General features: G+C 48.8%; 3 protein-coding genes and 1 long non-coding RNA gene across 18 annotated transcripts in view; 2 read left to right on the top strand and 2 right to left on the bottom strand.

Moving 5' to 3' along the window:
• Positions 1–760: 760 nt before the first annotated feature.
• LOC4805667 (trypsin alpha-3) lies at positions 761–1673 on the bottom strand. Its single transcript, XM_001361991.4, has one exon. The coding sequence runs from the start codon at positions 1646–1648 to the stop codon at positions 866–868; it is 783 nt and encodes a 260-aa protein (XP_001362028.2). The 5' UTR covers positions 1649–1673; the 3' UTR covers positions 761–865.
• A 1363-nt stretch (positions 1674–3036) lies between these two features.
• Cyp4aa1 (Probable cytochrome P450 4aa1) lies at positions 3037–7242 on the top strand. Its single transcript, XM_001361990.4, has 4 exons — positions 3037–3262; positions 5180–5363; positions 5423–5806; positions 5867–7242. Exons 1-4 carry the CDS (start codon positions 3245–3247, stop codon positions 6838–6840), a joined length of 1560 nt encoding a protein of 519 aa, XP_001362027.2. The 5' UTR covers positions 3037–3244; the 3' UTR covers positions 6841–7242.
• Strn-Mlck (Stretchin-Mlck) overlaps positions 6871–14324 on the bottom strand; it is a 42210-nt gene continuing 34756 nt past the window's right edge. For 10 of the 15 annotated variants that reach the window (XM_033377763.1, XM_033377767.1, XM_033377770.1 and 7 more), the window contains 12 exons: positions 14175–14220; positions 13239–14113; positions 12766–13183; positions 12215–12605; positions 10653–10970; positions 9892–10166; positions 9289–9813; positions 8873–9214; positions 8708–8809; positions 8476–8653; positions 7645–8362; positions 6871–7574 (listed from right to left, as the gene is read on the bottom strand). In XM_033377763.1, coding sequence (XP_033233654.1) covers positions 7237–7574; positions 7645–8362; positions 8476–8653; positions 8708–8809; positions 8873–9214; positions 9289–9813; positions 9892–10166; positions 10653–10970; positions 12215–12605; positions 12766–13183; positions 13239–14113; positions 14175–14220 — 4526 coding nt within the window. In that variant the 3' untranslated portion in view covers positions 6871–7236. Of the gene's footprint in view, positions 7575–7644; positions 8363–8475; positions 8654–8707; positions 8810–8872; positions 9215–9288; positions 9814–9891; positions 10167–10652; positions 10971–11039; positions 11144–11425; positions 11530–12214; positions 12606–12765; positions 13184–13238; positions 14114–14174; positions 14221–14324 lie in introns of those variants that run through there. The other 5 variants (XM_033377764.1, XM_033377771.1, XM_033377772.1 and 2 more) reach the window with 5 other exon arrangements.
• On the top strand, positions 11153–12084 carry LOC117183553 (uncharacterized). Its single transcript, XR_004468661.1, has 2 exons — positions 11153–11358; positions 11500–12084. It is a non-coding gene; the product is annotated as an uncharacterized lncRNA (long non-coding RNA).

The following is a 14324-nucleotide window of genomic DNA, read 5'->3' as shown; positions in this document are numbered from 1 at the left end:
TGCCATCTTTCTTCTAAGCTTAAAAACACACGAATTCTTTCACCTGAACTGCGCTAAAACGTTTTTTTTTCATTTTCGGTGATATATTAAAAAAACCCCTGGTCTACAATGGGTTAATCGATCTCCGGTAAGGCTTGGAAGCAATAATCCTCGTTTTTGATATTCCGTCGAATATTACTAGCTAGATAGAACCCTCGGCGCTGCCCGCATAGTGTCATGGCATTGATAGATTAATTTTCAACAATATATGTTAAGTTTAATTATTCCCTTTTATTTAATTTCTTCCAAAAAAGGTTTAAGCAAATATGTATACATAGTCAAAGCACAAACTTAGTACTGAATGGAATGTAAGTGTGTATGGAATGTTACGTTATTGTTGCTGGACAACCTACGAGTATGGACATATTTATACCATATTTCATTTAATTAACATTAAAATTCTGTTTTTTGAAAGATGAGTAATGACTTTGTCTCAAATTGACATGTCCTAGACGTATTTATATAGATATACCGATCCCGATACCTATTCTTGGTCCCTGTCAGAAAAACAACTAGCTGCAAAATATATTTTAAATAGCCTTAAATTAAAAATTTACTAGTTTCTGCATATATTGACGTCTTAGATGACAAACATTTTCTCAATTTTCTCAATATCCTTTTTCCAAGTACTAGTACTAGTACTGTACTAGTATAAAAGTACATTACATTTTAAATCGAATTTGATTTTCCACACAGCCTTAAAATTAAACAATTTCCACACTTAAATGCTCATTTGTTATTTATTATAGGTATGATAACTAATAATGTTTAAATAATTTGTTCGGTTATTTTGTTCGCTTGCAGCTCTTCAGCTCTTCTCTAAAATTTAGAGGTAGGGTGCGGCCTGTTCTTCGATCCATTCAATGTTTGAAGTGATACTAGTGTACACTCCGGGAAATCCTTCCCGGCCACAGCCAACACCCCACGAAACGATGCCCACCAAGACACCATCCACAGCCAATGGACCACCGGAGTCACCATTGCAGGAGTCCTTTCCACCCTCCAAGTAGCCGGCACATAGCATTTCCTCGGTGATAGTGTAATCCTTGGTCAGATATTGGTCGCCGCATGCACTTCGGTCGACAATTTCTAGCTCAACGGCACGCAACAAGGCGGGCAACGCCTCGTCCTCCTCGGTACGCTTGCCCCATCCGCTGACAACGGCATGTGCTCCCGATGGTGGGGCCTCCAATGCCAAGGGTATGGGCTGCACGAAGCCCGAGTACTCCAGTGGCTCTCGGGTTATGATCAAGCCAATGTCGTTCACATAGGTCTTCTTGTTGTAGCCACTGTGATAGATCAGTTTGCTGACCTTCACGCCCATCTCATCCAGATCGGCAATCGAGTTCTGTCCTGACACGATGCGAATGTACGAAGCGTAACGTCCCTTGATGCAGTGGGCGGCAGTTAGCACCACATTGGGCGCGTAGATGCTGCCGCCGCAGATGTGGAGCAGCATGTACGTCTCCAGGCGGACCGACACCTGGTAGGGGAAGTCCGAAATGTCCGCCAGGTCCCCACCTACGATGTGGGTGCTGACAGAGGCGGATCGGCTGAGGGCTACAAGGGACAGCAGGCCCACAAGAATAAGTCCCAAGCGCACCGACATTTTGCACAGTTTAAAGCAATAAAATCGTTCGACTCGCGGGTTTTATATAGACGTCTACCTTCTTCTTATCGCAGGCCAAAACCGGGAATATCGCGATCATCCCCCGATAGCAATTTTGGATTTCCATAAAATGTAGCTTCGATATAGTAAAGTTTATAGGACCCACAGCCACATGTGTGTTTTATATCCATTATAAACAGCGCTGTGCTGGTCGGTAGTCTTCTAAAGACCTTTCTACAATAAGCCAAAACAATGATATGGGAAGGAGCCCAAAGGGGATTATCAGCGAACTTTTTGCTTGAGTCACGGCCCTATTTTTTTCTTCATCGCACTTTACCCTGGCGCTGACGAAGATGTCTGGGTCTGCGCTAGCCTTGTAATCTTTGGTGGCGAAATCGGTACACTACACCCTGGAACAGATAAGAGGCGAGCGACTAGCCTAAGCAGAGATTTAAATAATATTAACTTAGTAACGTGGAAAGCAACACAAGAGGCGATAGTCCATCACGGCGGTAATCATAATAGTTGTTGTATGATTCAAAGAAAACAATTGAAAAAAGGGACGCGGAGCGGATTTCAAAAACGATTATTACGAATGTGAAATTACTGTTCATTTTTCTTTGAAGAAATGGACAAGAAGCTAGAATATGCTTTGTTTAGATACGAGTTTATAATAGAATTATTTGCCTAAAATGGTAGCACAAATGAATTGTTCAAATTGGTTTTTCGCGGAAATGATTCCCGAATATTTATCTGGTTGGGCATTTATAATGACGTTAAAAGCTCAAAGCTTAATGCTATGCAAATTCTTACGAATATGTAAATAAAATTAATTGATTTAACTACTAGGCTAGCTAGAACTGGCAGGGAACCCTTACGGAGGCTGTGCTTGCGACTGTGCTAGAGCCCTAAGTGCTTTTTAGCGACACGCGACTCACCTTTCCCATTAGCTTGAGGGTCTACGTCTACTCCTTATATCCCATATTGTGTAATCTTGGTATGCAGTAAATTGGCAAAAACCAGCTCTAAAGAGTCGCTGAAATATGTATCATAGGGATATGTTGGGATGTGTTTGTTCCCATAAATATGGCTATTGTATCGGGCCATATCAAGAGAAAACAAAGATTGAAAAAATGCTTAATTGATTGCATGCCACTTGACTAACTCGCAGCCAGCATTATTTCCACTTCTAGCTACTTAGCACTTCAAGAGCCGACTAGTTAGCAATTACTACCTACAATATTTGCCCCCTCCCGGCTCACGTACGCGCACGCCATTGAAGGTACGACTACGAGTATTTTGTGCGTCTTTTTTCGGCACAGTGCGGTGTGTGATGTGTACTCGAAAGCCGAGCTTGATCGAACCAAATCGGTTATAAGTAGAAGCCGTCCCGCTGGAGATCCCGCATTTGAAGCTCAACTGTCGACAGCTGTGACGGGATACATAATAAAGCCCCAAAAAAGCCAATTACCGAAATCGTGTGACACGGAGTGTCGGCGGCAAGGACTCTACCAAAAGAGATCACTTCTATGTGATTCATATGATTCACGTGTTGAAGAAATTTGAGTAAAAGAACTTGAAAAGGAAGTGATTAAAATGTTTGTGGAAAAAGTGGTGAGTGAAATAAATCGAAAGTACTTTAAGAAAAGAATTCAAAAGTAGGATACACTGAAATTGGCAAGAAACTATGGACTATCTCATCGTGATCTCCCACCTTCTGCCCTTCCCAACTTGTATTGCTTTTAAATGGAATTCTTTTTGAGGTGGTGAACCCATAACAAGGCCTATACTTGGCTTGTATCTGAGGCTGAGTCTCGTTTCAAAGACGATTATGATAATTTATGAAATTAGTGAGAAATAATCATGATGTGCATTTATTAGTGATCAAGTGCCAAATGTTTAGACAAACAAGGGAGCTCGGTTCTGCACACAGCTTCGCCTGGATACGTCGATTCGGATCTTACCGTGCCCAAAAAAGCACCCAAAAAGCACCCAAAAAAGCAAAAAAAAAAAAAAAGTGGCAATGCTTCATTGGGCGGGTAAATGATTTCTAAGAAAATCGAATAGAGATTTCGGTTCCGCTGGTGTGATGCGGTGTGGGAGCGCGTTAGCGGACGTTACCCTTGAAAGCTTCTAATTGTTTTGTATCTAATTTAAATCCTAAGATGAAACCATTGCTTCCTTTTGGGTCTCATCAGTTGGCCTCGAAGAAAACCTCGACGAATCCTACCATTTCAGTCTCCTATTCCTACTGGAGATATCACAAATATTTTGACTGAGAATTTAAAATGAAAAATGTGGCATCTTACTTTTGTAATCGTTAAAGGCCTTAAATCATGATATCATTGACTGGGCAGACAACTTTCTATTTCGCTTACGCCAAGTGGTGCGGGTTGCCTTTTATGTTGGATCGTTGGCTTTAAGTCCATCTGAAGGATGATCAAGTCTCAAACGGTTGCTCGAAGGTATCATCGAATATTTGCCTACTCTTTGGTTTCTTAAGATTTTCCTATTTCTGTGCGATACAGGACTCAAATATGTGCTAAATACCTTGATTTTTATCGTCCTTCGAATAATACAATGCAGTATCATTACGTGCATCTAAGTGCAAACTGTTTTTGAATTGTTTTTTAAAAACAATCAACATAGCGTTTATTAGCGATAAAAGTCAGTCTACGAATGTTGTGCAGTTGGCCATGAAACCTCACCGATATGTTGGCCTAAAGCCATTAAGAGGCGGCTCCGTTTACGGATATGTACGAGTATGTCCCATTGTTGAAGCCCAGAACTGAACAAAGCTCTTGGGAGGACGGATAGGGTGACAGCAAGATGCGAAGGAGGTGTTTCCGATTGTGTAGCATGTGGGAAAAAGCCAACAATACTTGTCCCTGCCTGGTGATCATCATTAGCATCTGTCATATTTTTGGCCAGCAACTGACTGGTTATTGTTTTGGCCGCCACCGCTAATCGTAACCTGTTGCACCACTGACACAAATAAGTCCCAAAAAACACACACAAAGCCGAACCAGACCACGTACTGCGCTGAGGGTGGATGAGAGAGCGAGAGTTTGAGATACAAATGTACTCGTATCTGTAGGCTGCCTTGGAGTGATTTAATCAATCTTAAATGCTGCACGTACTTTGGGTATATGCCAGCGGTCTCACCATCCCATCACATAGTATCGCCCATACGCCATGTTGTCTTAATCAATTTACACCGTGCTTAGATACATAACTTGTACTTTCGTTGCGCTCACGATTACGATTGCAAGTGCGAGTGTGTGTGTGTGTATTTGAAAACTACTTGCGACACGAGGCAAGGGCATCTGCCATAAGTCCAGCAGTCCACCAGTTAATTTGATTCCAAATATTCCAAATAGTTTGAGCACCGCGCTGAACTGAGTTTTAAGCGCCAATTTTCGATGCCTGGGGGTTAAGCAAACACTAGAAAATGGCAGCCCGAGAGGCAAACCAAACACGATAATATTGACAGATCTATGCAATTTTACACTCGAATGACTGTATCCACAGCTAGAACGCGCCACCAGAACGGAGCTATGCTCGATCCTGGCCCTGCTGGTCATCAGTCTGAGCATCTACTTGTTCTATGCCCATCTGGACACGTACCTGAGATCGGTCATACTGTCGCTGCGGCTGTCGGGTCCGCCAACGCTGCCCATTCTTGGCAATTGCCTGCTCATCAAGGATAAGGACTGTAAGATTCAACTATGAAATATTATAGTTATTCCCTCTGATTGATAGTTTGCTCCCTAGTGATGAGAAATCAAGCAGCCAAGGCCTTTGATTTGTATGGATCCCTTGTGCGGATCTGGGTGCTCTTTTTCCCCTTCTTTGTGGTCCTGCAGCCAGAGGATCTGCAGGTCATACTGTCCTCGCAGAAGCACACCAATAAAGTCTTCATCTACCAGCTGATGCACAATTTTCTGGGGGATGGCCTAATCACCAGCAGCGGCCTTAAGTGGAGCACCCACCGCAGGCTCATCCAACCGGCATTCCACCTCAGCCTGCTGGAGAAGTTCATTGGGACCTTTGTGGACGCCTCGCAGTCGCTGTACGAGTCGGTCGGTGCTTCCGCCGTAGGCACTGACATCAACATCGTCAGCATCGTGAACAACTGTGTGGTGGACATCTTAAATGGTGAGTCTTCCATTCCAGTTCCTTTGCGTTTTGTCCACTGATTCACTCAAACTTATACAGAGGCCGTTTTGGGTGTGCCCATCAAAAAGAAGGGCTTGGACCTGGTCAAAATCGATGAGTCTCCATTTCGGCAGGGCAAACTCATGATACCCACCCGGTTCTCACATCCCTGGCTTCTGTTTGATGGCATTTACCACTGGACGAAGTTGGCCAACGATGAGCTCAATCAGAAAAAGCGCCTCCACGACTTCACCCGCCAGATGATCAAGATTCGTCGCGAGATTCTGGCCAACACCGGCAACAACAACGCCGAGCGGAAGTGTCTGCTGGACTATATGATCGAGATCTCGGAGAGCAATCCCGACTTCACCGAGCAGGACATCGTCAACGAGGCCTGCACTTTCATGCTGGCCGGGCAGGACTCTGTGGGCGGAGCCGTGGCCTTCACCATCTTCCTGCTGGCCCAGAATGCCGAGTGCCAGGAACAGTGCCACGAGGAGCTGGAGCGCATCTTCGACTACAGCGATCGGGCGCCCACCATGAGTGATCTGCGGGAGATGCGCTACCTGGAGATGTGCATAAAGGAGGCCCTGCGCCTCTACCCCACAGTGCCACTAATTGCCCGCAAGCTGGGCGAGGAGGTGCGTCTGAGCGACCACACTCTACCCGCGGGTAGCAATATTTTCATCTGCCCCTATGCCACTCACCGCCTGAACAACATCTACCCCGAGCCGGAGAAATTCAACCCGGAGCGTTTTTCTCCAGAGAACTCTAAGGACCGCCACCCGTACGCCTTCATTCCGTTCAGCGCCGGGCCACGCTACTGCATTGGCAATCGGTTCGCCATCATGGAGATGAAGACCATTGTCTCGCGACTGCTGCGCAGCTTCCAGCTGCTGCCGGTGGCCGGCAAGACCACCTTCGATGTCTCTTACCGCATCACTCTGCGTGCCTCCGGCGGTCTGTGGGTGCGCCTGAAGCCCCGCGATCATCCCATCTCGCAGACCCGCGACAGCGATTGCTTCGGACTGTAGCCTGTAGGTTATAGAGTACAAGGTGCTAACTCTTCGTTACAGTAACTTTAATTAGTATGGTAAATAAGTATGTATATAAATCGATACAATAATTTAAATATTTAGCTTCCTCTAGCCTAAGTACAGTGCCTACCCCCGTTTAGGGGGAGTGCCTGATCTGATCAGAGATGTGGATGTGGATTATAATGTGTTTATGGTGTGGCTGTGTCTGTGGCTGGGGTGTGAGGTGAGGGCGATGGTGTTCTAACCCCGTGTTCGCTATCGCAATCGCAATTGCATTCGCATTCATATTCATATTTATATTCGAGTGTTCGTAGATTTTCTGCTGGGTTTTGTCTGAACAAATTATTTCTGCAATAATAAAGTTATGTTCGTCGGCGTTTATGCGACATAAATCTAGGACGTGATATGTTTCGTTTCGTTGAATCTATTGATGAGACTTCGCGCACGTGACTCTCGGCTGCTCTCTGGGACGTTTCCATTACCGTTGCCATTGCTGTTGCTATTGCCGTTAGTGATCCCATTGCCATTGCCATTGCTGTTGTGCCGTTGAGCGCTGGCCACAGTGTGCTGTTGGGAAAGACGCTCGGTCGCCTCACGGACACGTTGGCTCATCAGCCGCGTCGGTGTGGCGGCACGCTGAGGCAGCGGTGAACTAGGCATGGATCGGGTTTGAGCGGATTTAGCTTTAGTAGAGCTGCTGTTACTGCTTCCGGCTTTCCCTGTCTCTTCTGCTGGCATATATGGAGAAAAAGTACATGAGTTAGTTATGGATCAAAGCTTTAAGGTTCAGATTGGAGTTACTTCGAGGGATGCGCCCCACGCTGGCGACCTTGGTAATCTTGTTGGGCTCTAGGGCAAGCTTGGGTTTGTTAGCAGCAGCGGAAGCGATTTTGGTCTGCTGGAATTTGTCCTTCAACTGGGACACCTTCAGCTTGGAGGACTCGCACAGGGGCTTGGCATGCAGCTTCGGCTTCTCGCGCATGGCACTGTCCTCCAGCGACTTTTTCCGCATCTTTATAGTGTTGGTGAAGTCGGAGCGCATTATGGCCTCGCCTTTGGGTGGCAGCTCCAGGGTGATAGGACTCTCAGGACAGTCCAGGACCACTGGCAGAGGACCGCTGCTCGCCTTGGCAATCTGCTCCAGCTTGGACTTGGCCAGTGACAGGAGCAGCGTCTCCTGGGCCACGACGCCGGCTGCCCCTAGGCTGCAGTTGGAGCACTCGCTGTAGCCGGAGTCGCTGCGCTCGCTGCACTGCGACTTGTCGCGCAGCTTAAGGGCTCCGTGGGCATACCGCTTGTCCACGTGCGGCATTTCAACACTGAAGTCATCCTCCTCCTCGTGCAGAGATGTCATTTGCGTGTTCACAGTGCTGACCAGGGCACTGGCGGCATTCAGCATACCCAGGCCAGAGATTGAGGGTCGCGGACTGTTCAGGGCTCCCATTGCGATGGCTGAATTCCTTCGCGAGGCCGATAACGTGGCCATGCGTCCCAGGGCGCGAATAGCATTTCCAGTTTTCTGGATAAGAAGCAGCAGAAGCAGCAACAGCAAGGCGGCAAGCAGGCAAGTTAGGCAAGGACACAAAAAGGAGCAGCAGTTGGTTAGGATTTCTTGAAGCAGATGTAACTAACCTGCCACTTGCGTCGAATGATGAACTTCTTGAGTTTGTCCGTGCAGATCTTGTTGTTGCTGAGATTGTCATCGTGGCGCTGGCACAGCCACTTGGACTCCAGGCACTGCTTGGCAGTCAGGCGCTCCTCCTTGCGGTGCACCAGCAGCTGGGAGATGAAGTCCTTGGCCTCCTGCGAACTATGGACAGGTGATCAGTAAAAGAAATACATTCCTCGATTGCTAAAATCCTACACGCAGTCAAAGGCCTCGTCATCGTAGTCGTAGTCCGCTCTTGTAATATTCGAAAAGGTTTCCACATCGGTATCGCCCATGAAGGGGGAAAGACCAGAGAGCCTGGAAAGGATACCAATTGGATAAGAGCTGAAATTTCAGAATTCCTTTACTGTAAACACTCACAGCACATAGCAAATGACGCCTACGCTCCACATGTCCGACTTGAAGTCGATGGGCTCGTAGCTAATGATCTCTGGCGGTATAAATTCTGGAGTTCCGAAGAGCACCCGAACGGGTGCCTTCGTGTCCAGTCGCTGTGCCAGGCCAAAGTCAATGATCTTGATCTGGTGGCTGGTACGTGTATGGCACATGATGTTCTCCGGCTTCAGGTCCAGGTGAACAACGCTCTGACTGTGCATGTAGGCGACGCCCTCGCACACCTGTCGCAGGAACAGAATGCAGTCCAGCTCCGTGAGTGTGAAATCATCTGCCACCACACGCTCGAACAGCTCTCCACCGGTGATACTAAAGATAAGCAGGGTGCGGATACAAATTGGGGAGAATTGCAGAGACAATTCAGAACCTCTTGATCTACTCACTATTCCATCACCATCACAATCTCCCGCGGACTCTCGAAGGAGGCAGCCAGCTGTAGGAGCTTGGGATGCTGCAGCGATCGCATGATGGAGATCTCCTCGAGCACCTTTTGGCGATCGCGCGATTTGATGCACTTGATCACCTTGGCGGCCAGGAGTTGCTGCGGCTGATCACGCTCCTGCACCTTGTACACGATGCCGAAGCGGCCTTTGCCCAGCTCCTCGATGACCTCGAAGCGCGCCTTGAAATCCCCGCCAGACTGCACGCTCACCGCTTGTCCATAGTCCACGGTGGTCGTCTCCCCCGCTCTGGCTCCGTACTGGCTGCTGCTCATCTGTACCAGTTCGCTAGCCTGGCTGGGCGCACTGCGTCCGTGTATGTTCTCGGCTCGAACGCGAAATCTATACTGCATTTGGGGTTGAAGATTCTTGACGGTGTAGGCCAGGGTGTCCACAACACGTGCCACCTGCTGCCATTCATCGTATTCCTTATCACAGTTCACAGGATCGCAGCTCTGCATTTCAATGCTGCAAGAAAAAGTTCAGTGTGGTCGGTCACATTCGGTCAGTGTGGTTTCTGGGGAAAGACTTGTCAGAGATACTCACATGAAGCCCGTAATCATGCAGCCGCCATCGTAAGGCGGTCCACACCATGCCACCGCCATGCGATCTGGACCGGGGGATACACTCGGCTGTCCGCTGGGTGGCTCTGGTGGTCCCTCAACGGCCACCGAGGCGGCCGCTGCCTCCACGCCGTAGTCATTCATTATTTCTACCGTGTACTTGCCGCTATCATCGGCCGAGATGTCCGTTATGTAGAGCGTCGACTGTTGAGCGCTCGTACGGATCGTCACATTGGAACCCTCGACAATGGCACGGCACTGTAAAAAAGAGATACCCATATTTTGATGTGTGAGTGTTGGGTTAAGCTCTGGCCAACCTTCGTGTGGCGCAAAAACACGTTCGTCTCGGTTCGCATTTGCGGTTTGGAACCATTACGTAGCCGGGCGGCATACGTCAATACCGCAAGCTGATCGTGACACAGTCTGGGTCTGGGCTGTGCCCATAGGGGGAGCTAAAGATAGAGCTAAATATAGAGAGGCGTCTTGTGCCGGCTTATGACAGATAAAGAATGATACGGATCATGGCCATAACAATGAGAGTACAATACTTATACCCATAATCCCCACTAACTGCGGCCAGCGGCCTGCTCTGGCCTAATTGGGTCAAGACATTGTTGCGCAACGAAACCGGACAAATTACCATACGCATACCAAACACATACTCCTTCGTCACTTGGTCACTTCTCTGAGGGCCCTATTTGCCCTATTTGGGTATGGGTATGGAATCGATCTATTTATACTTACCGCCTTGTACCAGATGACTTTGGTGCCCGGGAATGGGTCGTAGCGCACGCTCAGCCGCACATGACCGCCAATGAGGGCGGTGCAATCTTCGGGGCGTGTCAAAATGCAGCTTCTGGCAGCCAGCGACGAGGATCCGTTGCTGCTACTACTGTTGCCCCGTACAAGAGGCAAGACCAGCAGACTGGTATATGTCCGGGCAGTGGGTATGCGCCGCTCCGTCTGTGGATGCTTTACTTGCAGCCGAATCTCCCCGCTCTTGGAGGGCTGTACGTCTCGCAGGCGCAGCACCCGAATGCCGTTCTCTGGATACGACTCCAACTGCAACAGAAAGAGATGATCACTATAACTCAAGTAAACTCAAAGCAGATGGGTAAACCATGTGCATACACTATGACAACTACTATGTGCGTATCTATAGTATATAGTGTGCACAAGTGTTTCCGATCGGGCGGAATGTGACACGACGCGGTGAACGGTTAGTCCAGCACTGAAAGCCTCTCTCAATGGCAACGTACCAATTAGTCGCGGAGAATCGGGAGCACGCCAGAACCGAACCGATCGCGACGACAATGGCACTTTCACGCTCACTGTCGCTCGTTCCACTTCCATTTCCATTTCCATCGGAGCACAAAAACGGCAAGTGTCTGGGCCCTGTGCCCTGTGCATGGGGCGGCACTCGCCACACTCGCCCTGCCTTATCTATAAGGTATTTTATCTACGCGAATGTAAACGATATTGATACACCTTAAATGTTATCCATTTGACTCGCCTACCTTCGACATCTTGTCCCACCCTTGAGCGGCTGCGTCTAATTATACTGCTGTTTCTATTGCCTAACTAAAACCAGGTTGACATCTGGGGGAATTCTTGGACCTGATGTGAGCCGCTTGAGCGCCACTGAACGAGTGTTTCATTCCTCTTCGATCGGCCGGACGGGAGCATGGCGCATCGATTGGAAGCGCAAGCGAACGGGCAGCGACGCCTCACTAACATCGTTTTGCATGCAGCGCACATGCGGCAGTATTTCAATCTTTTGGGGCTCTCTGTTTTCAATTTCTGATTTGTAGATGTGTACATATGTAAATGAGCATGCCTATATGTATATGAACAATCATGATTATTGTTATTGTCTCCGTTCATCTCTATCAAGGTGTGAACGAATCTGAGGCTGAGGTTCCAGCCTGCGGCAAGGCGACAAAGAGAAAATGAAAAGAAGTCTAGCTTCGAGAGTCGAAACACTTAATACCCTAACAGATCTAAAATTCCAACGACACAGATCCATGATCCATGATCAATGGCTTCGTAACTGTAGCTTTGGACGCTGATCGGGTGTATATACACAATTCATCTGATCAAATATTCTTTCTTCTCTGCTTATCAAACACACCCTCTAATAAATAATACCCTCTGCAAGGGTACAATCTGAAATGAAGACCTCTGTTTGGAGATGGCAGTTATCCAAATTCTCCGCGTTCCACACACTCATATTGGGGCCAGCGAGCGACCGAACCACTTAATGTTTATAGGCCCTGTGTGACTGCTTGTTCCCCCTGCATACGCACCGTCATGTTCAGTGAGTCATCCGCCTCGTCGGCGAGCGGCTTTCCATTGAGATACCAGACAGCTTCCGCTTTGCAGGGAAAAACACGCGCATAGAAAAGCGCCTGCTCTCCCGCTCCACAGACCACGGGCAGCGGTGTCTTTAATAGTTGTATGCACTCCTCGTCGTTTTGGGACAGATCCCGCTCTAAAACGCATAGCTCCCCGCTGCTGCTGCAGTCACAGTCGCTGTCCGGGGCTGAGGCTGAGGCTGGGTTGGAGTTCTGAAGGAGGATGTCATTGCTTTCGGGCGATGAGGAAGAGGTAAACACCTGACAGCTGTAAGTGCCCGAGTCAATGTCGAATGGTTCGTTGAGGCGCAGACAGAGGCATCCATTGCCGTGATCAATGTAGCTGCAATATATAATTAAAACGTTAATAAATGCTTGCGATTGTAGGTAATACCGACGAAAGAATACCCTATTCTCGGTTCCCAGATCTGCTTCGTAGGCTAATTATCGGGCTACCGTGCACTAAAACCATATACCCTTGCAGTCCACCGCCTTATACTCACTTAAACTCGTCACTATCTGGTAGAATTTCCCCATTACGTAGCCAAAGGTAGCTGTAAGGCTGGTCGCAGTCGATAAGGCAACACAGATCGATTGCCTCGCCCTCCACCGCTTTGGTGATCTCGGCCAGAGGTTCCGCAATGACAGCGCGACGTCGCTGTTGTTCAGTATTGGGTTCGTGGAAGGTAACGCTCGTGGAACTAATGAGCGGATCATGATCGCCGCTTATGATGCAGGTGTAGACGCCCTCGTCCTCTCGCGTCACATTGTCCACGATGAGCATGGCCATTGAGTCCTCCGGCTGCAGCAGAATGTGCACTCGATCCGTGGGCTCCAGCTCCACGTTGTTGTGGTAGAATCTCACCGACGGCACTGAGGAGCCTCGATAGCCGCTTGCCAGAGCCATGCGTCCGCCAATAGCTGCAATATTGGATTTTAGACATGGATTTCGAGAGTAAGAGAGGAATACGCCTACCTGTCGATGGACCCATGATTCGTCTATGTAGATAGGCATTGCGGCGGGAGGAGGAGGCCCGAACACTGCGCACTGAAGGGGACTTGGAATAGCGTGAGCTTCGGATGACGTCCAGCCGAGCGGTGGCCTCAATGCGCCCAAAATCGTTCTCCAGGGTGATGCGGTACAGGCCCGCATCGTCGAAGCTCACCTCATCGATCTCGATGAAGCGCAGATCGTCCACTTCCTTCACAGCTATGCGCGTGGTGGGTGTGACAATCAGCCCGTCCTTGTCCCAGGTGGCCCAGGGTGTGGGATGGCCTCCAATGGCGCACTGGAATCGGACGTTGTCACCCTCCTCGACAACGCGGTTGTAGGGAATGGCAAGGAATTTGGGAGCTGTAAAGGCATTACGGGCATCGCTACGGCGCCGCTCCGCCACTCCAGACAGATCGATGCTGCTGGTGCGGTACGAGAGTCGTCGCATGGGCGAGAAGCTTCGATTGGGGGTCGACCGCGGAGTGGAGCGTGGCGTCGAGTGGGCAGAGAGCAGGCCGCTTGGCCGCGTTAGCTGGCGACTCAGCATGTTCTCCTTCTCCTCGGGCACATCCACGATAATGCAAGCAGACGAAAGCGTACGTCCCACAGAGTTCTTTGCCACACATGTGTACTCGCCCTCATCTTCGGGATAGACGCGGGGTATGCTCAAAATGGCCTTTGTGCCGTCATATGACATCACATAGTCCCTGTCACTGGGCACAACATGACCATCCTTCTCCCAGATTATGTACGGTTCGGGCATGGCCTCCACATGACACTCCAGCGATATGGCGTCGCCATCGCAGCATCGCAAATTTCTCAAGTTTCGGACGAATCGCGGAAGTGTCTCGATGTTGCTGCAAAGTACAAATATAATTGAGCCCCGAATCGTCGCACCTATGAGAGAGAGTTACTCACCCATGTCGCGTGTGAACCTTATCCATGCGGCTATCTTTAAGTATATCTGCGAAACGAATAACATTTTTGAACAAACTCCCGATAACCAACAGATGCCAATCGACAAGCAGTGTAAAGCAGTGTAAATTGACACATTCACTCCTGGCTGGC

This window comes from Drosophila pseudoobscura, chromosome 3, assembly GCF_009870125.1.
Source record: "Drosophila pseudoobscura strain MV-25-SWS-2005 chromosome 3, UCI_Dpse_MV25, whole genome shotgun sequence".
NCBI lineage: Eukaryota > Metazoa > Arthropoda > Insecta > Diptera > Drosophilidae > Drosophila > Drosophila pseudoobscura.
Note: the sequence above shows the minus strand (reverse complement) of the source record. Positions and strands in the feature narration are given on the sequence as shown.